The sequence below is a fragment of the Alexandromys fortis genome, unplaced genomic scaffold (genome assembly GCF_014885135.2).
Source record: "Alexandromys fortis isolate MF-2015 unplaced genomic scaffold, M_Fortis_MF-2015_v1.1 scaffold_2_1_26212458, whole genome shotgun sequence".
Taxonomy (NCBI): domain Eukaryota; kingdom Metazoa; phylum Chordata; class Mammalia; order Rodentia; family Cricetidae; genus Alexandromys; species Alexandromys fortis.
This window is the reverse complement of record NW_026067930.1, coordinates 24,576,559-24,603,462: the sequence shown is the minus strand read 5'-3', so window position 1 is coordinate 24,603,462 and position 26,904 is coordinate 24,576,559. Positions and strand designations below refer to the sequence as shown.

The 26,904-nt window shown below is 41.6% G+C and overlaps 1 protein-coding gene across 3 annotated transcripts in view; it reads left to right on the top strand.

Annotated features, from left to right (window-relative positions):
• The window catches only part of Klhl32 (kelch like family member 32), a 200,090-nt gene that overhangs the window by 137,281 nt on the left and 35,905 nt on the right, over positions 1-26,904 (top strand). The window contains exons 1-2 of one of the 3 annotated variants that reach the window (XM_050144953.1): positions 20,483-20,591; positions 23,882-24,608. In XM_050144953.1, the coding sequence (XP_050000910.1) occupies positions 23,960-24,608 (649 nt within the window). In that variant the 5' untranslated portion in view covers positions 20,483-20,591; positions 23,882-23,959. Of the gene's footprint in view, positions 1-20,482; positions 20,592-23,881; positions 24,609-26,904 lie in introns of those variants that run through there. The other 2 variants (XM_050144952.1, XM_050144954.1) reach the window with 2 other exon arrangements.

The following is a 26,904-nucleotide window of genomic DNA, read 5'->3' as shown; positions in this document are numbered from 1 at the left end:
CTCCCTCCCCTCCCCCCTCCCCCCTCCCCTCCCCTCCCCCCCTCTCTAGATTTATTCATTTATTTAGAATACAATACTCTGCCTGCATGTGTACCTGCATCCCTGAAGAGGGCACCAGATCTCATTGTAGATGGTTGTGAGCCACCATGTGGTTGCTGGGAATTGAACTCAAGGCCTCTGGAAGAAGAGCCAGACCTCTTAACCGCTGAGCCTTCTCTCCAGCCCCAAAAATGTGTAATCTAGGCTGACCTCGAACTCCAGATCCACCTGCCTCTGCCTCCTTTAGCAAATTCTACTGACCTGTGCCATCAGAACCAGCGCAGTCTCTCTTCTCAGCACAGACTCTGAGGTTGCTGAATGGGGAGTACAAAAACACAGGTTGGCTAACTCTGTTCATCTCCCTAAGCCTGACCCTCAATGGGAGGGACTTTTAATTGTTTTAAACAGTGAATACAGCTCTGAGAATTTAGGGCTTCATCTCTAAAATAGTAGAAACAAAAAGGATATCTTTCAGATGGATCAAGATAGCTTGGGAGATAAAATGAATATTTTTGACACCTGTTATGTGTTAGACATAGACTATGTTAGGAATTTGACCCCTAAAAATTTTGAGTGATTATTTCTCAAATTTATCAAAATACTTATTTCATTGTAATCTTTACAGTTGGAGAATTTTTATTTTCCTTTAATAACTTACTAAGGCTTCCTATGTATTCTCTAATGATAGTCGTTTTATTCCTGTATTGACGTTGGGTGGGAAAGTACTTCCCACCTACACCTAAAAGGTCCATGCTACCTCTCTGGGGCTGGCCATATCCTGTTTGCCTCTGTGTGGGATTATATACTCCCAGAGGCAGAGACTGGGCCTGTCATGTTCACACTGTACATGCCGTGTTGTTCTCTTGCATCAGGGACAATAATGTAGGGCCTCCATATTAAAATAGAATGGATGATAAGATATACCTATCTAAAGCTGTATTTATTTTAGGAAGCATATTATAGGAATGAGCTTGGTCTCTTAGAATTCCACGCTTCCTTGCATTTTATTGGAAACTTGTTGTCTGGTCGTGTCAGTTGCGCACTGTCTAGGGTGGTCAACAGCCTTACATGCAGCTCTGCTTTGGGGTTTTGTTTTTTGACAAGTTTTTCTTCAGCTTTCATCTGCGCCATAGAACCAATGCACTGCATTTCAGTTTAATCATTTTCCTTGAAAGTAATCTCGGAAGGTAAGCCTGCTACTACCCTTTCCTAGTTAGAGAGTGGAGGATGTGAATGACCTCCGCAGGTTCATCTTCTATCTCTTAGATGATAAATTGACCCAAATATACTTCTAGTCAGGGATAAGTGAGGCCCCCAAACACTGCAGCGGCTGAGACAATACATCACCATGTTTCTCATTTACACAGTGGATCACGGTTTTGATGCTTCTGCATTTACTGCTTTTTGTTGTTGTTGTTGTTCCAATGATGTGAATGGGAAATTTGGTGAAAAAAAGCTGCAAATCCATGTCCTCTAATTTTTGAACTCTGTCTACTTTGGCCAATAGCCCAAAGTTACTAAGGAGTGATAAATGCCAAGATTCCTCAAATGATTCCTCTGGCTTTAAACAAAATTAAGAAAACTTGGGTTAGTGCCATGGTAGAGTTCTTGCTGTTGTGCACAAGACTCTGTGTCCAGTTTCCAGTACTAGAGAAATGAAATCATAAGAAGAGGAAATTCTTGACCATCTGGTTCTCTGTGTAGCAGTGCCCACAGTACGAGGAGGAGAATGGCGGCTCTTCCTGCCCTGTGCCTGCCATCTTGCTAATTCTTCTGTGTCCAATGACATGTGCTTCTTTCATCCTTCCATTCATGACAACTAGGTACTGAGGACCTGCTGTGTCAGGCTAGATCCTATAGAACCACTCTTAGTTGCCTGCTCTAGCATGGGTGCTAGGTGCTTGGTAACAGAAAGGGCAGTAGGCCTTGCTTTGCTAGGTGCTGTTGGGTCTGGTGTGGACACTCTGTTTGTCACTTGGGGTGTCTTGAAATGATCTGGCTTCGAGGGAAAAAGAAGTGCTATTATTTCGACATTCCACACCACCCAGCATTCCTTTGCTGTTACCCTAGTGACTTGATTATTTTTTATTCATACCTCTTTGAAAAGATCTGCTGGTCTCCGGTACCATCCTAGTCAAACAAATCAGATGGTGTGTATGACTATACAATCCAAAAATTCCTCAAAGAGAGTTCACATTTTAAATACATGGATTTTGGTAAATCAAAACGGATTCAGATTCTGAGGTCTGAGAATTCTACCCCCCAAAGTATAATCTTTCATTGCATCCTTGTCTATCCTTGTACATGAGTTGTAGCATGATCGTATTGCTATATTTTTTCCCAGCTAGACATTTGCAGGGTATATTCACGCATTGATTTCCATACGCATTTTTATTCACCAATCCCTAAGCTAATCAAATTTGCACCACTTCTCAATTTTCTTCCTGAAACTGCTTACGGTTCCACCCAGCTACATACAGCCGTCTACATCCTATTAAATGTTAGTAAAGAGAACAAACAGCAGCTCCTTTGCATCCCAAATGGTGCAGCCCTGAGGATGCTGCTTCTTTTATGGGCCCCCAGCTGGACACTGAGTAATGCTGATATTTCCAGGCCTGGTGCTTGAAGATGCTGCTGTGTATTTAGTCCGTCCTCCTGATCTACATGCTGCTAATTCTCCGTGAGCATTCATCTCCAGTAGCTTGACTGGTGGCTTTGCTGTTGTTTGTCTGGGCTTTGTGCCCTTGTGAGGCACATGACACCATCATTTCAGAGGAACATTCCTGCAGCTAATTCCCAGCACCAGAGAGCTGTGAGTTGTCAAGTAGCTGTAAGGGGTAGGTGATTATCAGAAATTACAAGAAAGCCAACTTGTATTCATGTGTTGTTGGTCCCATGAGTTAATGGTTTCGTTTTCTTTTTTTCTCTTTCTTTTTTTTTTCAAGAATTGAGCACAACAGAACAAGAAGGTGATTTATGAGATATGACATATTTATGTTTTCTGCTTCTAATTTTCATTGTGATTCATGTTGTTTCCAGACTGATATTTTTGTTGCTGCTATGAGAAGGAAAAAGATGACTGGAGAATATTACTTATGCATTGGTGGCCTGCAGTAATATTGCTGCTACCTGGGTTATCAGGGATTTAAAAATAAAACCCAACCATAAGCTGCATATGAGGTAGAAACCCCGAGGGCTGGCACAGAAGTCCATCAATAATAACAACAATAATAATTCTTACAAGCCTAGAGAGCTTCATATTTTAATGAATTTTTACACATAATTTCATCTGAATCTCTCCTTAGACTTGTCATTGTAGATGAGGCTAGTTTTATCCACATTTGAACTCGTGAGAAAACTGAAGTACAAGCATGAGGTTCAGTGATCCACTAACCCACTTCACAGTCTGTTTCAGTGGACATCTCACTGTGTTCTCTTGAAATACACCAAGTCCCCCACCACCACCACCGAAAAGGAACTTCAAAGTAGCTCCTACATCTTTCATGTCCTATCTTCCTCTATAGTGACTGAAATCAGCTGTGGGTATTTCTAGTAACTGGCCTTCTTTCCTTTGAACTTCTTGTACAACTTGGCGGTACGCGGCACAAATGACTGTCAAAGTCATAAAGGAAAGTCTTGTTGAGTTTCTTTCCAGGAAATTGGGTCTCAAGATGGGTCAGTTATGAAGCATGGACAGAGAATTCCAGATACTCAAGGAAGGACCTTACATTCTTCAGAATATGAGGTGGCAAAATACAGTGAAGGAGGGGACAGCTGATGAGGGGGAGTCGTTTGAAGATCCTGTGGGGAAATTTTGGAGTAAGAGAGCTCTGAGTTCCATTATTTCTGCTGCAGCAATGAAGACTGTGTTGGAGAAGTCTGTAGGCCACGGTTTCTTCCTGGGACGAAAAGCCATAAAGAATCGAAGGGAAATGATGAATCATTAGGTCTTCATTGTATTCTCAATATATTGAAACTTTAGAAATTTACGTGACAGAAATTGACAGTTGGATGACAGCTTAGATACAAGGTTTAAGAGAAAGAGAAAATAGTAATTTATCAGTATAGACACATATTCCTCTCTTTCCAATACACATGAACTCATGAGCCCATATTCTACAATATCAGGTCATTACAATTGTGTTGAAGCTCATGATGGTTTGCAATGCCAGACCATTGTGATTTCCTGGCCCTGGCATTCTAAGATGGTGTGTCAAAACATCTCTGTGGAGTGGTCCAGGAACTTGGAAGTTTAGATGTCTGAAAAGGACTTGGCATTTGTTGTTTAATACTAATATCTTTATGTGCTACTTCCTTCACCCCTGCCCCTGTGATTTTTGGTACAATTTAAGATAAAGCCTGAGATTTGGATGCAGATGTAGCACAGTGGTGGGTACTTACCTAGAATGCACGAGCTCTCTACTCTGTCTCTACCACATTTGGACTCAACCAACCTGGAGAAGACCATAGTCAGAGTAAGAACCCATAGAGGGAGTTAATTCTAAGGTTCCCTTTGCGCGAATAATGCAGGGTTGTGTGTTCTCTGTGGGGATATTCTCCATCTTGGTCCAACCTCCTCCACTGTGTTATGGGAGTGTCACAACGAGGACTGCACATGAATCCCAGCATCCTAGGAGGACAAGCATCACCGGAAATAGAGTCCAGTCTAGGGAGAACTAAAAGGACCCTTGTGTTTTATACAGGAAGGTATCGGAATTGTCTCATTTGTTTATAAAAGACTTTGCAAGTGAGTGTTGGTAAGAGGCACTGGCAGCAAGTTTAAGGACAGACTAAAAGAGCCCCTCCCACTGGAAGCAGAATCCACATGTCTCCCTAGTGTGTGTGCTTTTGTTGTGAAATTCCCACATGCTACCACCTTCTCTGGCCACGCCAGGAAGTCAGATAATTAAAGGAGAGATGGATGGTATGCTAAAGTTTAAACGTTTTAGGAAGACCCATCTTATTAATGCTCTAAAACAAGTGAGCATAATATCATTAATTTTGATTAATTCATTTGCTCTTAATATAGCTTTTAATTTGTAATTCTATGTGAATTACAATGTAATTAGGCATTAATTATCCTAAATTGACAATAAGCCAGCCAATCACAATGGAAATTACTCACAGCTGAAAGTTAAACTAAACCCTGCCAGCTGAAAAGTTGCTGCTTAGGTAAGAGGTCAACGCATGGAAGCTTCCTTCTCATTGGGTGTGAGATCAACCCTAGATATGAGAACTGGAGGGAATTCCTCATCTGCCCACTGTAGATACTCTGGGGAAGGAAGTTCATGCATATCCAGAAAAGGGTAAACAATAGAGCCAATAAACGAGTCCATCCACCAGGTTTGGCAGGTCTCCTGAAGAAAATGTTTTCCTTTTCTTATCCTCTGTAAGGTTTGGGTGATGTAAAGAGGCCGGTGGTGTCTTTGGATCAGTCTGTTCTCCTAGGGTTCTGGGGCTTAGAAATGTCCTTAATCAAATTGGCTTTGCCTTTTATCTGCACGTGTTTTGAACCCACCGGAAGTGCTGGTTCAACCTGATGAGCACAATCCTTACCTCCCAGTTGTCTGTATTTGGCCTCTACACAAAATGCCTTCTCTTCAGAAGGACATTGTGGCTTCAAGTCCAATCTCACAACGAGAGAACCAGCTCTTTGGGGGCTTTGGTAAAACTCACTCTGAAGCCTCAGTGTCCAAGGGAAGGGAAATGCTGAAGATGCTTAGCCCCTGAGAAAGTGGATGGGAACAAGGAAGGACTTGGAAAATACAGTTTTGAACTGTTTGCTAGATATACTCCTTTGAAAGCTATCTTCAAAACACCAAAGCAGGATAAAGCATTGAGATGTCTCACAGTGTCCTAAGATTGGGACTTTTTACTTGAAGTCTTTGCACATTTAGGTAGAAGTTGGTGAATTCTGTAGGTTCTGGGTACATTTGTAGACAGCAGCTGACCTCAAAATGAAGTCTGTCTAGATCTCAGGGAATTTTTTTTTTTTTTTGGCTAATTGTTACATGGAAAAGTCAAGTCTGTTGGTCTAATCACTCTTTTACATTGTGAATTGCTTGCCTTTATGCTGTCATTGCAATGAACAATTTGACCAATAAAATAGTCAAGTTTTACATAAAACTTCTTAGTTAAGATGTTAAAAAAAAATAACTAACTCAAAAGCTGAGCCCCAGCTGCCCTCTCTCGCCTTACTGTAGTACTGATCACAGTCGGAAGAGGCACAGTGTAAAGGGGTCGAGTCCTAAATGCTGAAATCCTAAAAAAAAACCAAATTCTTCAAAGTCTATACCACACACACATGCATGTATATTCGCACTTGTGCACAAGCAAATAATACACACGGATTTTTACAACTAAAAGATTTTCCTTTGTTTTGTAGCTGTGACTTAAAACATAGCATTCCCATTATTAGTCACTAGTTGACTGCAAACTTGAGGATGAAAATAGAATAGAAGCTAAAGGCTTGTTCTTGCCATTCTATTCATCACTAAACTTTACAGGATGTTAGTATCTATAGCATCTTAATGCAAGAAACATTTATAGCTGTAACTTTATAGTGTTTAATTTTCTCCAAATCCACTTAATGCCTAATTTAGCTGGCCCTGGCATAGAACTTCCCTTCTTCTCTCACAGTATCTTTTTGATGCCAGTTTTGGATTCATGGTTCTTGTCTCTTCCATGCCACTTGTGGTTCCCCTGGAGAACTTTGGGTCCTTAACAGCAGTGGATTTTATCTGATGCGCACCCCCTGATGAACGAAGCCTTTCCAGCTCTTAATGTTCTTTCCTGTTCTCAGAGAACAACAACAACAACAACAAAAAAGGATTGGGGCAGAGTAACCTCGCCTGTGGAGCGGCAGACAACATCCACAGCGCATGCGTGTTCTCAGCCCTCTCTCCTGAGCATTAGCAAAGCCAGCAGAGCAGCCGGGTCTTTATCAACCCGCACTGAGAGGTTAGGTCATTGGAAGCCTTTTTAGTCATTTTGTGCTTTTCAAGAGTGAATTTGTTAGAATTATGCTGAATACCCACTTAAAGCCTCAGCTGATAACCCTACCTGTGTTTTATAACTCTGCACCGTCAGAGCTCATAATAAGTCAAACATTCTTTCAGTGGCGCTCATAAGGGAGGAAAGGAAAAAAAAAAAAAACCTCACAAATTTAAGAGTAATTTCAGATTGTAAATGAAAAGGAGAGGCACGACTGTTCATTTGCACCAATCATGCCTTCCTTTCATCTGCCCTGATTAGGACTGGTGCGGTTTCATCAGACTCCTCCATCACGGAGCTGTCACTCCAGCCGGCTGTTGATTGAAAACAATCAAGGCCCTGATGGCACAATTATTCTGACCCTTTAACTAGAGGCTGCTGTGATAATGAAAGGTTGATTATGATAGTTTGTGCCTCTTTCAGTTTGCCAAGAAGGTTAATTTGGGCATCAGACGGATGTTTAATGGGCGCTTGCTGGCTACACTGAGGTAAATGAGAACGTGCGGTCTTGGATATTGCACGGATATAGTTTGCCTGTCAATCATTGTCATTTGGAGTTTGTGCCTCACACTCTGGAAATCACATTTTATTTTTTCCTTGGGATTTAATTTATTCTGTGCCCTGAGGAAGTTCTTTCACTCAGTGACCTTCACAGCAGCTTTCTCTGCCTTTTCCCCCCCTTTTTTTCAAATGGAGCTCAAAGGCACAACACATCCACAAGAGCATTTTTCTTTCATTTTCACTTAAAAATGGAAACTTTAAAAATCCATCCTTATCACTCCCTTCCAATAGAGCAAATGTTTCCGTTCTGATTGTGCAGAGGGGAAGTCAGAGCGACGGGAACGCTCCGGCTGGTTTGCAGCAGCCTGTGCATCTGCGCATTTTGTACAGGAAGCGGTGACTGCAACGAAGTCAAAATGGTCGCAGAACTGGAGCTGAAGTCTCCATTTTCCTCACAGTCCCCTCAACAGCCTTTCTCAGAACAGCTGGTCAAATTCCCGATTCCAAGCCTTCATCTTCCTCCTTTTCCTTCCCGGGAAGCATGGGGAGGATTTAACACAGGAAGACAGAAATCGCTAAGGTTATTAAATAGTGGATTGTGTGTGTGTGTGTGTGTGTGTGTGTATGTGTGTGCGTGTGTGTGTGTGTGTGTGTGCGTGTGTGTGTGTGTGTCCCCGCTTTCCCAACAGTTTCTCATTGACTAGGTAAGGCTAACGAGTGTGCCCAGAGATCCACTGTCAACCCCTCCCCAGCACTGAGACTGCGAGCGTGTGCCACCATGCTTGATTTATTTTACATGGGTTCTAGGAATTGAATTCAGGCTCCTGGGTTTGTGTGACAAGCTCTTGGCCAGCTATCTCCTGCAGCCTCACAACTGAGAGCTTCTCTTGTAAGCATACCTAACATTTACGCCAGCATTTAGCAATGCTCGCATTTCTGATCACAGCTCATATCATAATGAGCTTTAGGCAGACCCTTTGCAAGGAAAAATACAGGAGACGAAAAAAAACAAAAGAAGGGAGGAAAGGCCTTACTTCTGTTTCCAGGCTGTGCTTGGTGGTCCGACATAGCAGGCGTCTGAGATAATCGGGCTGCTCTTGTGTGGCCACATCTCCCCATCACCCATGCTCGGCTGTAGTTATGCGTAGCCCTGAACATTGTTCTCTAATGTGGCAAGGATAAAGTAATTATGTGTATGTTAAAATGTCACCACCATAGTAGTTATAACTACAGTTCAGGGGTTCTCTTAGAGAAATTAAATTTATTTTTCCATTATTGAGAATTTTGTAAAATATATTTTGACTGTATTATATATTGTTGGCCTTTTTTTTTATAAGGTATTTATGTATTTGAGTGGTAAAGAAGGTCCTTAGGTAATAATTCAGTCTCATCTGATATTCCAAAGTGAAGACAGACATTGAATCCTACCCTTATTTTAATACAGCCCTTACTTAAGTGGCAGGGCTGTTTAGGATGTGGTTCAAGGAGACATGAGTAAAGGATTGTGCATTATATGATCTTACATTTCTCCACAAAAGGATTACTTTTCTTTCATTCAGTGAACTACATGGATAGAATAGCTCTCAGGGATGCTTCACAGAATTATTGATAGTTATGTCTTCTTTTTTTAGCAATAGAAAACAAAAGATAATGAGGAAGAAATACATCAACCAAACCAATCAATATTTTTGTTTGTTTTGGTGCTTTCAAAAGTGGTATGAGTTTTCATTGTAATGTCACCTCGTGGTGTCTGTGAAAATGAGTCACTTTATTTTGTAGACTGCCTTAATTACCTTTCTATTGCTGTGATGAAACCCTGTGGCCAAGGGAGCATGTAGAAGGAAGGGTTTATTTTGGGCTTATGGTTCCAAAGGGATCATACTCTAGCACGATCACTGTGGGGAAGCTTTTGCATCAAGCATTGGGCACGGCGGCAGGAACAGAGAGCTTTCCAGCTTTAGGCAAACATCAACAGAGTGGGACAAACATCAACAGAGTGGGTGAACCAGCACTGGGCTTTGGAAACTTCAAAGCAGGCCTCCAGGGACATACTTCCTCCAAGGAGGCCAACTTTCTAAGCCTCCCTGAACACTCACTACCTGGGGACCAAAAATTCAAATGCCAAAGACACATTTACCATGTTGAGTCACTATATTTGCAAGTTAATGAGTCTTAAGTCATAACCATTTTTTTGTTTTATTCTTTTTTTAAATTTGCTGATTTATTTGTTTTTGTTTTTCAAGATAGGGTTGTTCTGTGTAGCCTTGGCTGTCCTGGGGCTAGCTCTGTAGACCAGGCTGGCCTCAAACTCACAGAGATTTGACTGCCTCTGCCTCCCAAGTTCTAGGATTAAAGGCGAGCACCACTACTTCCTGCTACAACCATTTCTTATTACAAGAAATAGAGCACAGGATTTCAAATTGGTATTAGCCCAAGACCTCCTGGGTTCCGAACTTTCCCAAAACTTTGTCCTCTTTATATTGAAATGTGGGAAATAGGAGGCATTTCCTGTATTCTCAGAAGCCCTCCGTGAGCTGTCTACCCCTGTGCCCATGTGAGACTGCCCACTGTTTACAGATGCCCTTCTCCAAAGGTCCTAGCCAGCATTCCACACCTCATTGCCCACCTTGTGCTGACAATCATTCTGCCTCCAAGACTGGGTTCAGGTACTGGGTCGCGTTTCTTTTTCCTCTTTATTCCTTCCATCCCACCCCCCATTTAGAACTCTTCATCTTGACTCTAGGGAGAAGGCATAGGTCTGTGATGTTCCAGGGTGACTCCTTGCTCTCCCATTTGGCAAACATCCGTGGGTTGGCCCTGGAGTTAAATATAGCCCTGTCTCACATAACCTACAGATGAGCGCTTGGAATAGCCACTCTCTCTTACTTACTCCTTCAGCCACTGTAGTCCCCTTTCCATCATACGTCTTCAGAAAGCATCAAGCCAACGGTTCTCTCATTTCTTCACACACCATCTTCCTCACATGAGCACTCGAGATGGGCCACCTCAGGCCGTCTCCGTCTAAATGTAGCCATTTTCTCAGAAGTAAAATTCTAACAATTCTGATTCTTGCACACGTGAATCTTAATTTGTGGCTTCTTTGACATCACTTGCTTTAAGAATCATTCAGTACCTTTAAGCCCTTCTATATGACCAACTATTCATCCAATCAAATCTTCTCTGAAGTTCTAGTCTTGTTTAAAAAAAACTATGATAATTATAGTGAATACTATATCTTTTTGCATAACAGAAGTGTTACAATGTGGGAAAGAAGGCTTCCTCTTCCCCTAGGTATTTATAGTGTACAGAGGATAAGTTAGGGAACAGCGTGTGAAATAATGCTGTTTAGAGTCTGGAGTTTGAGGTGTGAAGGCAGTCACTGGGTGGCCTTTGTAATACTTTGGCGGCTCAGGTCATATCGAACATTATGGTGCCTGATCTATGACCCAGCCCCTTAAGCGTGGATGCTAGTTCCTCACAGTGGACAGTCTCATGCAACTTAGACACTTCCTGTGCACCATCTCACCCTTGCATCACTCCTTCAGGGAGCTGACTATCTCTGTGTCCTTGAATTTTGTTGGATGCTTGAGCCTGTGAGGTTCATTTGGTCATGTTATTACAGCTTTGATTTTAGTTGGGAAGTACAAGTGCCCATATTGGGTTTCATGGTCTATGTGGATGAGGACAACTGACCAGGTCTCTTCCTCAGGTGGGTACCAGATCTCATTATAGATGGCTGTGAGTCACCATGTGGTTGCTGAAAATTGAACTCAGAACCTTTGGAAGAGCAGGCAGTGCTCTTAACCGCTCTATGGACAAGTTCAGCAGAACCGCCATATACAGGCTGCCCGTGCATGCTTCAGCATTGCCAGGGCATAAATTTCTTTCATTTTCATACGAGTGCCCAGTGAATCTTCTGCTGAATCATTATTCATGAACCAAGCCACAAAGAGTGATTAAAGGCTTGATGCTCTCAGGATGCTCTCAGGAGGTATGTTTACAAATTAAACAGTTTTGTTAGTCATAACATAGATAAATTTTCCAGGAGCATTAAAACACCAATGAGATGGCAGCATAGAAAGATGGTCCGTACCTGCGACTGTATCTGTCTTCAAACACTCTTAATTTCTAGGCCTTTAAGATTCTCCACCTTCATTCCAGTTGCATAAGTACATTGTGCAGAGACTCAGGATACTTGACTTGATATGGTGCTGGTAGACTTGGAAATGAACGGCAAGGAAGAATCCATGTGTGTGTGCTGGTCAGAATCTTTCTCACTGAGTACATTCTCAACACATAGTGAGCTCTCAAGAAGTTGAGGAATGGATGAGTTAAAAAAAAACTGAAGGAAAAATGAATGGCTGTATTTTTATATCATTTATCCACAGAACAACAAAAGGAAGATAAGTAGTCAGCTCAGACAATCGGCGGTTACTTTAGATTCCAGCAGCTCTTGAGCTAGTCTGTATGTGCTTTTCCTCACCCCTAAGTTAACTGAGATGAGATTCAAAGAGACTCACATGGACAAGAATTCTGATATTTCTAAAACAGGGTACCTGAGCGAAGGGGAAAAGCAAGTATTATTCAGAAATCATTAGCCCCAAGTATCTTTCTCTCTCCTGCTTTTCGTTTGTCTGTTAATTCACGCTTTTATGACCATACATTCGACAAAGCCACACAACTTAAATGACTACAATGGAATCATTGGGTCATTTGTGAAAATAGATAGGGTCATCTCAAGTCTGCTGTACTGTCGTGCTTTTAATATTTAATATTGATGTAATTTAATATTACAACACAGGAAACATTTAATACAATGTTTCTTATAATCTCTACCATTCTAAAAGTTTATGTCAACGTCACACAATATTTTGTCATATAGAAGATAGTCTGAATATGATGATAATTTTATCTTAAACTTAAAATAATATTTACATTAATATCTCTAGCCTTTGGTTGCCATGACATTCATTGTACATTCTGTCTAGTTGTTATAATTTAACAAGCATTTTCACATGTTTTATTACTCCTCATCTTCTGGAGAATCTGGTGACATATGATATATCACCCAAGTGTGAAGATGTAAAACTATGTTGGTGTTTTTCCTAAGTGCACAGATGCATCGTTAGAGAATTGTTGAGTGTGTATATATTTTGTTTGTGAGGGTATCCTAATCCTCACATATACGAAATAAACTCCAATTTATCTGAGATGCAGCCTCATCCTGGAAGTAAGTTGTTGCTCTCATGTCCTGCTTCCTTTATGTCTTGCCCCATTTACCTCAGAGGGTGCATGCCAAATAGTGATGGAGGGAGAAAAACAGGATTCCCTGTAATGTTACCCTGATAATGTGCTTACTCCATGCCTGAAAGAGCGTACACATGGTACTCACAGGATACTCACTCAATTCCTTATTTTCCAGTGGGGAACAGTAGTGGTTTCTCTTATTTTCTGCAGTTATTCCAACAATATGGGCTTATTTCTGTTGGTCATATGCAAAGTTTCTTCAGAGTTCAATAGGATAAGCTATACAGATATACACCAGCCTCTTCTTTAGACATCGTAGGTCAACAGTTGCTATCATATTGCCCTGAAACAATCACCAGTCTCATTGACCGGATGGATGCCTTGTCTTTCAGCTTACAGTTACGAAAATAATGGTCAACTATAGGATGTTACTTCTATAATTACACATTTTTCTTTGGTGTTATGTTGGATGATGTTGGCATGGGTGAGGCTGGTTATATTTTATTGTCCTGCCACCAAAGAAGTTTATCAGTATGAAGGCAAAATTTATGTACAAAGCACACTTAATAGTTTCTGATTCTTAAAATGCTTTCTACATAACATTTTGAAGTAGTCATCTTGAAATTTTAAGATATCTCCTCTCCTTTAAGTTGGCCCCCTCAGCAGTCTCTTCCTAGTTTCCTGACTTCTACAGAAACTCAGGTCCAACTCACAAAATTGGTGTTTGAAGCTAGAACCCACATATGAGGAAGAACATTGGACACTCATTTATCTATGTCTAGGTTACCTCACTGGATATGTGTTTTTCCAACTTCCTCCATTTTTCCTGTAAAAAAAATCAGTTTTATTTATGGCTGCATAAAATTGCATTGTGTATATGTACTACATATTCATTATCCATTATTAATTGATGACTGTCAAGTCTAAGCCCATTTCTTGGCTATTATGACTAAAGCAGCAATGAACATGGGTGAGCAAGGAACTCTCTAGTGGAATGGAGAGTCCTTTGGAAATATGCTGGGAGTGGTACAATTGGATCATATGCTAGATGTCTTTCCCAGGTGTTGTTGAATCTCCATCCACACCAATTTCTATAGCAGCTACACTATTTTATTCTCTTTCACCACATCTTGTACAGCTTTTGTTGTCATTTAATTTCCTGACGGTGGACATTCTGGCAATGCTGAGGTAGAATCGTAAGTGGAGACTGTGCCTTTGTTTCCTGGCCGCTCAGACCAGAATAATCACACAGAAACTGTATTAATTACTTACAACACTGCTTGGCCAATGGCTTAGGCATATTTCCAGCTAGCTCCTACATTCCAAGTTAACCTATTTCTATCAGCCCGTGCATCGCCATGAGGCTGTGACTTACAGGCAAGGTTCTGGTGTCTTTCTCCTTTGGCAACTACTTGGCATCTCCCTGACTCTGCCTTCTTTCCTCCTCTATCTCTGCTTAGACTTCCCAGCTTGTTATATTCTGCTCTGCCATAGGCCAATATGTTAATAAAGCAACTTCTTTATTAACCAACTCATAGCACACAGGGGGGAGTCCCACATCATAGAATCTCATTATTTTATGTAATTTTCTTTTCTCCAATGGCTAATGATATTGAACTCTTTTAAAAGTCATTCATGTTTCTTCTTCTGTAAATTCTCTCTTAAGATCATCACCTAATTTTGAAGTTAATTGCTTTCTTAATTTTTTTTTACATTCTAGAGACTAATGCTTTGTCAGATAGATAGGTAGCAAAGATGTCTTCTATTCTGTAGACAGCCTCTCCACTCAATTGTTTCCATTGCTGTACAAAACTTTATAGTTTATGACTTCAGTGTCCCGGTTGTTGGTTGCATTTTCCTAGCAACCAGAGCCCCAGTATAGAGACTCCTTATTTATGTGTAAATGCTGTAGTGTGTTCCCTACCTTCTCCTGTAGCAGTTTCAGGTTATAAGCTGAGGTCTTTGATCTATTTGGAGCTGATGTTTGTGTTAGCTGAGATATAAAGTTCTCATTAAATAGATAGATAGATAGATAGATAGATAGATAGATAGATAGATAGATAGATATGCATGTCCACTTTTCCAGCAGAATTTGTTGAATATGGAGTTTTTCCTCCATCATAATCCTACCAAAAACAAGTTGGTAAGATTCAGTGCACTCCGCACCCAAATCTTCCTGCTGTGTTTTACAGAAATACAAAAATACCATTCATATAGGCATACAAAAGACCTTAGATGCGTAGGGCAATCATGAGCAAGAGGAGTAAAGCTGGAAGCATCACCATTCCCAATCTCAAGTTTTACTATGGAACCACACTAATAAAAACGGCACAATGCCACCACAAAAACAGACATGGTGATTGCAGGAATAGAATAAAGGAGCCAGATTTAAGTTCACACAATTACAGCCAAGCACAACTTTATGATGCTCTTGACAGTTGACTTTAAAAAAAAAATCAGCCCAAAATGGTAGCTAGTTCTATAACAATAAATATTAAACGTTGCTCTTTTCTCATTTGAATTTTCTTTGTCTCTGTATGCAAAGAGCTTTTTTAAAATTTATTTATTTATTTATTAAAGATTTCTGTCTCTTCCCCACCGCTGCCTTGCCTTTCCCTCCCCCTCCCCCAATCAAGTCCCGCTCCCTCATCAGCCCAAAGAGCAATCAGGGTTCCCTGCCCTGTGGGAAGTCCAAGGACCACCCACCTCCATCCAGGTCTAGTAAGGTGAGCATTCAAACTGCCTAGGCTCCCACAAAGCCAATACGTGCAGTAGGATCAAAGAACCCATTGCCATTGTTCTTAAGTTCTCAGTAGTCCTCATTGTCCGCTATGTTCAGCGAGTCCCGTTTTATGCCAGGCTTTTTCAGATCCAAGCCAGCTTTTTAAAACATGCTAATGTGTTATGAGACTAAACCAAAGAGCAACTTGCATTACTTGTGGTGTTGTACACCTGGCTGTGTAGACTGTGGATGTGTGGGCTTTAGGGAAGGCCTGGGGTGTTTTCCATCACAGCCCTTGTAGCCTCTGTCTGTAACTTCCTCCATAGGTAAGACTCATGTTTCATATCAAGGGATCTTGCTTGTGGAGCCTTGATGTGTATATAAAGATGGTTATCAGAGCACATGCTTTATGCAAAAGTGAAAAATAAAAGCATTTATCAATGTCCCAACTTCATAAAATTTTAAATGAACAATGAAAGAGTATGTTATCATCCCCATCTGCTAAGCTGAATCTTTGTTTTAAATCTGCCAGAGTTTTCCTTCCTACAGCAGCCACATGGTCCTGGGGCCTCGTAAGATTTGATTCCATTGAAATATGTTTCTTAGAGAGAAAATCGCCTATGTGTCATGTGTCTGCAGTCAGCTATAATGGTTAATGTGCAACCTTCCTTGAAAAATCTGTTTTACAAGCAAAATGTTGACACAGTTTTAATTATAGCACTCGAGTGAGCACTGTTGTAATTTTTAATACTCCTCCATGGTAACATTGTCACTGTTCTAATAGAGGAAACACACTGATCTGGCATCCCCAGTTTCCAGTGCTTTGGGGTTTTGTGGGAATGCTGTCTTTTTTTAGTTGAAGTTTTTCATTTGGTCTAAAAGAAAAGAATGCGACTCGAGGTTTGGTGTGTTTATTTATTAATGTAAGCGTTCTCTGTGACAGTCATTATTCTGATTTAATATGTCACCATGTGGACCTCACATGACTCACGTTAAGGAGGGGGTTTCTGTGCAATGACAGAGCATGGAAAAATCTAGGCACCTGTCTTGTAGAAACTTTCCACATTTTTAACCTAAATAAACTATATTGATATTAAAATTTTATCACACTAAGGATTTGTGTTTTCCAGAAATAAAGACCCATTAAAATGGTATCTAAAATAGTGTACTTTAAGGTAGTAACAATACTGAACTCTCTTTTGTGGTCATGATTAGAAGAGAGTGTGCTTGATATTGTCTACACATGGCCACTCCCTATGTGCTGTCCTGGCTTCCCACTCAGCGCCCAGATCTGCTCCTTAACATACGCTCCTCTTTGGGAGGTTCACAAATGTCAGCAGCTTGGTCGGGTCTTGTGTTCTTCCTCCTCTCCTTCTGAGGAGGCACAGTGTGGTTTTGGACACCTCTTAGGATCCAAGGAGAGCCCGGTGCCCTGGCCTGTCTGAATGGAAAGGACGGAGTCACATGTGCCTTCACAGCATGGCCTCTGGAAAAGAAGGCTCAGTGCATCCTCAGCAAGGCTGGTTCACAGCCACGTTCAGGGCAGGGCAGGGCAGGGCAGGGCAGAATAAAGGCTGGAAGCAAGAGTAACAGTCACTGCTTACCAGGCGCTGGCTGAGTACTTCTGTGATGAGGATACCTTTCTCAGTGAAAAGAGTATGTGTGAATCAAGACCAAATAGCTATCATTCTTAAATGTTGTGATATTATTTTATCTTTTTAGTGTTAAGATTTGATCATTCATCTCATGAAAACCTGCTTTTTCATGTCTTAAAAACTTTTTAAGCATGCAATAATTATATACTAAAACTTCCATTATATTTTCACCTATAAATGGTATTTTCTGATTATATTCACCCAATTACTCCATCTTATCACCTTTCCACTCCATTAATCTTGCTCTTCCTCTAACTGGTCTTTCTTCTAGTTTCATTTCTTCATGCCTTGCGTGTGGTCCCATTTATTTAATTAGGGTTCCTTGCACGAGCGTGGATAAGGAGTTATTTACAAGAATATCGGCAGGTTTCCAGTGGCTGCACCACCAGAAAAAAAATGCCTCCTCCTCCCGCAGGAGCCATTAACTGCCATTAGCAACTTAGGGAGAAATGGGGCCTCATGAACATCCCTCCCAAGAACCTTTATTTTGAGACCATGTGTCCCACACACCTGTCACATGTAAAGATATTTCTTTCTGTGCAAGATGGATTTGGGGATGACTTCATAATAAAATTTTCAAACTTCTAATGATAAGAATTTGTACTTTTTTATTGCGTTGGTTTCAAGTTTTATAGTACACCCACGTTCTCACATATGTAAGTAGAGTTAGGCTTCAACTCAGCTACTCTTTTTGAAATTGGACCAAGAATTTCAGGTTTCAACATAGCAGCTTCTGAGTGTGTCCAACAGGAGCAGGAAAGGACATAACTCAAGGACTTGATGCTAGAGATATGACATTTGTTCATGTGATATACTTCTGAAGTATATGTGAGCAAGCTGCATATATTAATTTAAAACAAATGTATAGAGTTTAGATTTATGTACTATTGAATTTAGCATTGTGTGTGTAGATATGTCCTATATTCTCCTTCCTAACATAGCACTCAGCAGAGAGAGGCAGAGGAAAACGAAGGAAAAGGACTCCATTTCTATATGTCTTTGATCTCAGTTGACTTTACAAGAAATAACTTGGCATATGTGTGTGTGTGTGTGTGTGTGTGTGTGTGTTTCTGACCTTGGCCATTCTTACAAGTATAAGACAGAATCTCAGAGTTGTTTTGATTTGCATTTCTCTGATGACTAAGGATGTTGAACATTTCCTTAAATGTCTTTCAGCCATTTTAGATTCCTCTGTTGAGAGTTCTCTGTTTAGGTCTGTGCTCCATTTTTTTATTGGATTAATTTGTTATTTTGATGACCAGTTTCTTGAGTTCTTTTTCTATTTTGGAGATCGGACCTCTGTCTGATGTTGGGTCAGTGAAGATCTTTTCCCATTCTGAAGGCGGGTATATATCCAAAGGATGTTCAGTTGTGCCACAAGGACATGGGCTCAACTATGTTCATAGCAGCATTGTTTGTCATAGCCAGAACCTGGAAACAACCTAAATGCCCCTTGACCAAAGAATGGATAAGGAAAATGTGGTACATTTACACAATGGAGTACTACACAGCAGAAAAAAATGAATTGTGCAGGCAAATGGATAGAGCTAGAAAACATCATTTTGAGTGAGGTAACCCAGACCCAGTAAGACAATTATCACATGTAATCATTCATAGGTGGTTTTTAAACATAAAGCAAAGGAAACCAGCCCACAAATCACAATCCCAGAGAACCTAGACAACAATGAGGACCCTAAGAGAGACATTCATGTAGATCTAATCTACATGGGAAGTAGAAAAGGACAAGATCTCCTGAGTAAATTGGGAGCATGGGGACCTTGGGAGAGGGTTGAAGGGGAGAGGAGAGGCAGGGAGGGGAGCAGAAAAAATGTAGAACTCAATAAAAATTTAAAAAATTATATATGTGCATGCGTGCGTGCGTGTGTGTGTGTGTGTGTAAGAACGTGGAACAATAAAGACACAAAGTAAAGACATCCCTGAATGTCTGCTCTTTACCTGCAAAGTCTTCAATTGGTACCTTTAAGTGTATGCTGTTTATTTTTGAAAGAACTCATGAGATTTGCTGAAAATACTGTCAATTTGTTCTGGAGCAAAGTATAGTTATTTTTACAAGTATACTTTATTTTTCTTGTCTGGAGCATTTTCAGTTATTTGAATTACATATTATACAGAGCATATTTGCTTGGGTTCTATTTTAAAGTTAATTGTGAGAAAATAATGACAAGTTGGTGTAAAAGGCAGACACATTATGTAATTGGAACAGTGGTTTCTAGTTGCAATGTTTGCACAAGTATTTAGATAGCTTCAGTTTATAGCTGTCTGGACTCAGTTTATGCCTGTAAAATTAAGACATTGAAACCAAAAGTTTATTCTTGCCCGAAAGTTTCCTTATTAATTTGAAAGTTTAAAAGATTACAGTGTTCATTGCTTTGTTGGGAACCTCAAATATCACTGTTCAGCATCGAGCAAGCAAGGGCAAGGCAAAGGCTTTATACATAGAAGGTGAGTGCACCATGTGCTGCATTGTGGGATTTTGAGAGCGTTCAGAATTGGAGAGATAATAAAGCATCAATGGAAGCCTGTAGTAGATAAATAATAAATGTGCTGGGGGTGGAGGTGCACATCTTTAATCCCAACACTCAGGAGGCAGAGGCTGGCCAGATTTTTTGTGACTTTGAGGGCAGCCTGGGCTACAAAGCAAGTACCAGGACAACTTCAAAGCTACACAGAGAAAGCCTGTCTTGAAAATTTTTTTTAAATATTTAAATAAATATAAAGGAATAGAGTAGTGATAATAACTAAGAATACTGGCAGAAACGGGCTAAGAAAATAAAATTCTGCCCATGTAGCAAACATTTGTAGCACCATGGACCGGCTACTGTCCTTATGAAAAAAGAACCAAGGCTGAGACAGGTTAGTTGAATTAACTCCTTAATTTATCTCCTTAGCTTGAATGAAGCTCCTTGTGGTCTAGGAAGGGACAGTTCCTGATGGAGTTGTTTAAACTGAGGTAGGTAGAAGTACAGAGGAGTATCCTCTGCAGACTCACGTCTGAACACTTCGTCACCGCCTAATGACACTGATTTCCGAGGCTGTGGAGTAGTGAGCGGTGGACCTGCTGGCAGAGGCGGTTCACTGGGAGTTATAGAGCTATTTTATCTGTTTTAATAAATAAAGCTTGTTTAAAGATCATAAGGGCAAAGGTAGAGGTCAGGTGGTGGTGGTACACACCTTTAATCCCAATATTTGGGAGACCGACGTGGATGGATCTCTGTGAGTTCAAGGCCACCCTGAGCTACACAAGATCAATACAGAAACAAACAGATCCAGGTGGTGGTGCCTCAAACCTTTGATCCCAGTACTAGGGAGCCACACGCCTTTAATCCCAGCACTAGAGGGAACATAAACTGGGAGGACAGAGAGGCTTAGGCTGCTTAGTCTGCTCAATCTGCATTCGCCCAGCCTTGGTAGAGGTAAGACTTCTCTAGTGGCTTGGCTGCTTTGCTTTTCTGTTTTTTAGGTTGAGCCCCAATACCTGCCTCTGGGTTTTTATTATTCATGCTACAGGGAGTGGATTTTAGAAGACTGTAGACTACCACTTCCGGTCTTGGTTTCAGCTTTCTGATTGTAGCCACAGTACACCTTACAACCCCATGCTTCTGTCACCATAGAGGCCAATGTGATTCCTTAGTCTTCACGGACAATAATCTTCTAAGACTGTGAGCCAAAGGAAATCTTTCTTCACTTAACTTGCTTCTGACAGACATTTTATTAGAGTGAAAAGAATGCAACGGGCACAATAGCATTGCCCTGTGCACATCTAGACAGGGACAGTGGCATTGGCCTGTGCACATCTAGACAGGGACAGTGGCATTGGCCTGTGCACATCTAGAAGGGACAGTAGCATTGGCCTGTGCACATCTAGAGAGGGACAGTGGCATTGCCCTGTGCACATCTAGACAGGGACAGTGGCATTGCCCTGTGCACATCTAGACAGGGACAGTAGCATTGGCCTGTGCACATCTAGACAGGGACAGTGGCATTGCCCTGTGCACATCTTGACAGGTACCATGGCATTGGCCTGTGTAGCTTTAAGGTTTATTAGAAAGATTGATGCCTGATTCCACCACTCTTTTTGGAGGAGGGAGTGTTTCCAAACTTTCTCTATGTAACAGTCCTAGCTGTCCTGGAACTCACTTTTGTAGACCAGCCTGGCCTCAAACTCACAGAGATCAACCTGCCTCTGTCTCTCAAGTGCTGGAACTAAAGGCATGCACCACCACTGCCTGGCCCCAGCATTCTTATCTAGTAAGACAGACTCTGCATTTGAACCCGAAAACTTGGTAACTCGTGTGAAAGTGTGGTTTGAAGCTGACAGCAGAACAGTTATTGTATATTACATTTCCTAGATAAACTCATGTATAGCAGGCATCATGCTCTGAAAATGTCAATAAGTTATAGAAGCATAAAAATGATATCCAGAAATCAAAATCATCTCAAAACTATACAGTAGTAGTTGCACAGATTACCGTATAATATTCATGTATTTTATTGGGAGAATGGAAAGTTTCAGAACATGGCGTGGGAAGGAAAAGGCTGTGACCACTGGTTCGTTGTCGGTTTGAATTGAGAGTTCCTAAAAACCAGACAGAGCTGAGGCTTGTGTACGTCTCATGTCCTAGAAAGAGAATGATAAACTGTGTGTTTAGAGGTGACATGGAAGACTGATTGTGGCTTAGGCAAAACTGATTGATGTCGAGAGAAAGAACTAATTAAGTAGGCAGGTGCGTGCTGACAACGAGGCTTTGGCGGCACGAGCCTTATCTAGTGTTCGCCCGGTGCTGTTTTCACACGGGGCTTGCAGAACCGGGTGGAGGCTGAGAACCTGGTGCACAGCAAAGCCCGATCAGCTGCAGCTGCTCCCATGAGGAGCAGTAGCAAAGGCTGTGCGTGTGTCAGAAAACATACTTGGTTTCTGACCGTTTTTAGTGGGGTGACTTTATTTCTGAGAACTTTTGAGAGCTCGTGAGCAGCAAACAAAAAGGCATTTATTTCTGAGTTACTGAGTTACCTCTCTGTGGGGAAAATGGGAGGCCCCGTCTCCCAAGACTTCTAAAACGGACATGGAGAGAAAGAGATGCCACATATGAGAATGCTCTCCGCACTAGCAGAGACTGGGGGAAGACAAAGGATGTGTTTCTCTTGCATCTTTGATTACTGCTGGTTACCATACAAAGATATTTTTCCTTCATCAGGTTGATGTCTTATTTAAATAAAAATGCACTCGTCTATTAAAAAAAAAAACAACCTCTATAGAGTGTTATTTATCTTCCCTCTGTGGTCCCTGCCTCATTGGTACCCAGTGGGGTTCTTTTTTCATTTCATTTAATTGCACAGTTGTTAATGAAGAGAGGGATTCACTACATGGCAGATGTAGCGTCTCTGCCTCCACTTACTTTTTCCAGGTGAGAGGACAAGCCCACAATGCACTTCGCCTTTTGGAGCCATTTATCAAGTAGATGGCGAAACCCCGGCAGCATGGAATCCTTCCGTGCCACAGAGACTTTGAGACGATTCTTTATACCAGTTCAAGCCCAGATCACTTCACTGGGGAATACTGGTCTGAGGATGGCAGACCTCCCCTCTGTCCTTCTGTAGATTGGGCAGCACCTACACAGGGAGGACCCAAACTGCAGTTCCACGAGAGAGCAAATAAACAGTAAAATCTAGTATTCAAATCCGTCCCTTTCCCCTTCCAGTTCCTTCAGTTCCATGCCAGGACTTTCTAGGAGACTCAGTTTTATATGGATACTGCTAGGAATCACCAATGTTAGCTGTGTCAATGGGATGTCCTCGGTATACTAGCTTATGTTAGTGTGTAAGTCGGCTTAAACACACTCAAAGTATCAAGTCATGATAGTTAAGTTAGCATTGCATTCTGCTATTGTTTCCATAATACAGAGATAAATTCTTTTGTCTCCTGTTTGTGGAAATGATTCTAAACCAACCACGGGCACCTTACATTGCAAAGGACAATGGTCTTCGTGGTGAAAAGTAAGAGTGGGGGAGAATTGTATAGGTTGCAATGTTACTTTATCTAGTCTTGTTTCCTCCTGATGGCTGTACCTACCAAAGGGGTGGAGGTAGCCTTTTCTTTCTTCTAAATCATTCTTAGGGGAATATTGATTTTCTCTCAAGATCATCCTGTGGTCTCAGGGGATCACGTGGCTTCTCACATTGCTCATATTGGCAGAGTCCCCTCATCTGAGGTTGACCTACATTAGCTGAGCTATGATGGCACTACCTATCATGGGTTTTCCTGGTGGTTAGGTGTTTGCAATGCAGATGAAGGGGACAGGCTGTCTCACAGTACTTTTGTTCTTTGAAAGGCAATTACTGTTCATCCTAAAAGATATCATAAGCCCTGAGAATGCTACTTAACTCCCTCCCTCCCTCCTTCCCTCCCTTCCCCCTTTCCCTTCCTTCCCTTCTCCCCTCTCTCTCTTTCTCTTTCCAAAAGTGCTGTGTTAAGTTCTTCTAGTATCTCTAGTGGTCCAAATAAATAAATAAATAAATAATAAAAAAGAAAGAAAGAAAAGAAAAGAAAATCCTACCTAGGCACCAACATAGTCCAGTGTTATGCTATGTAGCAGTTTTAGTTGCTGAGAGAACGGCAGAGATTTGCCAGGTGTGGTTGCTGCCATCCACCCCACCCCGCCTTACCTTGTGTCTCTCTCTCTCATTCCGCTTCCTTCTGTTTCAGCTAGCCGTGAGGTGGCTGGAACACAACTGCCATTACCAGCATTTGGACGAGCTGCTGCAGTACATCCGCTTTGGACTAATGGATGTGGATACCCTCCACACGGTTGCCCTATCCCACCCCCTGGTCCAGGCAAGTGAGACGGCAACTGCCCTCGTCAATGAGGCCCTGGAATACCACCAAAGCATCTATGCCCAGCCTGTGTGGCAGACCCGCAGGACCAAACCGCGGTTCCAGTCAGACACTCTCTATATCATTGGTGGGAAAAAGCGTGAGGTCTGTAAAGTCAAGGAGCTTCGGTACTTCAATCCCGTGGATCAGGAGAACGCTCTCATAGCCGCCATTGCCAACTGGAGTGAGCTGGCTCCTATGCCAGTGGGAAGGAGCCATCACTGTGTGGCGGTCATGGGGGACTTCCTGTTTGTAGCCGGAGGGGAAGTGGAGCATGCCAGTGGCCGGACGTGTGCCGTGAGGACTGCCTGCCGCTATGACCCTCGCAGTAATTCCTGGGCAGAGATAGCACCCATGAAAAACTGCCGGGAGCATTTTGTGCTGGGTGCCATGGATGAATACCTCTATGCGGTAGGGGGCAGAAATGAACTGCGCCAGGTTCTGCCAACAGTGGAAAGATACTGCCCCAAGAAGAACAAATGGACTTTTGTGCAGTCCTTTGACCGATCCCTTTCGTGTCACGCTGGATATGTGGCTGATGGTCTTCTTTGGATATCAGGTAGAGCACGCCTCCTATGTTGCGTTGATTGGAAAGCACTTTTGCTGTGCCTTAGATTTAAAAGCCATCTTCTGGAGAGGGGGCCCTAAGTAATGGGACAACTGAGCTAAGAATGCCATTTTTAGCTAATTAACCACCATTTATCGGACACCTACTCTATAGAGAACAAGGTAATTGGAAGTAACTGGCCTTTCTGTGATTTTTTTTCAGAGGGATGAGTATTGTGAAAATTCAGGATGTAAGTTGAAGGACCATCACACCTGTTTCTCTACCAAGCTTCCTATGGGTCACATTGTCAGCTCCTGAGTATCTGTGGAGTGAACTGCACAACTAATGTTTATCCCAAAACCTTTGCTTTGCTTTACACTCTTGGCTGCCCAGCTGGGAGCCATTTCGTTGGAAGCAGGAAAAATAAAGTCCTAGTAAATCCATTTTGCTGAGTATAACAAGAGACTCTCACCCAGGGATTAGCTATGCCGTGTATTGCAGGAAGGGATTAAGTTGATGAAAAAAGCTTTTGCATTATCTATGACTGTTTATTGGTGGTGGCATTCATTCCCGTTTACTCTCCCATTCTCACCGACCATTCGAAGGAAGTTTAAGGTCTATTTAAGTTCAGTCTTTTCTCTGATGCTTATAGAAAAAGTAGAGGAACTAGTAGAGTGGACAGGGTGTACCAAAGCACAGCTTCAGCCACCAGTCACTCATCGCTCATCCTGTTTGTCCACCCTCACCCCGGCTTTCTTCAGCCCCATCCTGGCAGCCTTGTTGTTTTTACAGAAGTCTATGAGGCCTGTGTTATCAGACTCCCAGTATCAACCTGTGTTTCCTTATTCTCGGGGGAGAAGTTGCCTTGTCTCTCAGTTGGAAGAGACCCATTTTGTAATCCAAATAGAAATTGGGTTTCTGTATCACCAAGGACATACGACAATAATAGAAAGATCCTTAGGTTAAATATTGAAGGGCAGCATTGGTGTTCTGACTTAGAAAAGGCAACCATGTTAGGAATTGGTGGCGTCTCAGATTTCCCGAGCTGCCATTTCCAGTTTTTAAACATCCATTTGGATAAAATTATCTCTAGATTAAATTAGCTTTGCCTCTGCTCATTTATCCTTCTACTATCTTCAATAACCCAGGAGACAGAGCCTGAGCTTCTCAGGCTGGGGCCTCAGTTATTTTCCTTGAAGTAACCTCTTATGTTGGAGTTTAAGTAGTTTATGAACAAATGCATGAAATATGGACTAAGAACACGCAAAGAAAAAAATAGGACCCCAATGTTTACTGGCTCTTTATGCGAAGTAAAAGCATTAGAAATTAGTATGTATATAGATACATTTAAATAAAATTCTTACTTATTAGTGGCATCTTTCTTTTCCTTTAAATATTTGTTGAAAGAACTTCAAAATGGCTGCAACTTAGTTTTTGCTAGTAACAGAAACAGGTCCTGACTTCCCTGGACACAGAGTGGTGTTGGGTTTATGAAATCAGTGCAGTTTGTATTTTGTCCCAATTTGCATGTCTTCCATTGACTCATTTGGCTTCACGTGTTGTTAATGAAGCATATTCTTAAATTTTGCAACGTGCTCTCTAAATTGTGTATGACTTTCACATAAATATTTTAATAAGTATATCATATGTGGCACTCCAAAACGAGCTTTTAAAATAGCCTTGATTTTCCTTCACCTAGTCATAAAGCCATGACTACGCCTTGCTTCTATCGGTGAGCCTTAGGGGAGCAGAAGCTCAAAAACCTGGGCAGACCTACCATCCTGGGATCAAGTGAGCTTCCCTTTTGATAACGGTCTATGTGCTTCCCATTCCATTTATTAAATCTATCCCCTCACCATACATCTTCCTGCCATCTCATTTTGCTTCACTCCTACTGTGAAGGGAGATGTATTTTCTTTGTTCCTCGTGCTAATGAACGCTGCCGGTGTTAACCATATTTAATGAAAACAATCAGAACTTTCTCAGGCTTGTTCCTCCCTACTGGGCACTTGAGAGGAGAAGCTCACTTTCCTGTGTAGAGCACGAGGCCTTTAATTGGGAAGAAGAGGAAATCGCCAGTGACATTCCTAATACCTTCAGTCATCTGCCTCTTTCCTCGGGCCTCGCTGATAATAAATCAATTGTGAATTTAGCCATGAATCGGAAGGGCTGGCCGGATTTACTCATGGGCCCCTTTAAGGGAGGACAGGAATAGTTCATCGTCCTGACTCTGATTTGGAAATGTTAGCTTGGTTTCTTGGAACAGATGAAGACATGTGAAGCTATATCTTTTTTTTTTTATTGAAAA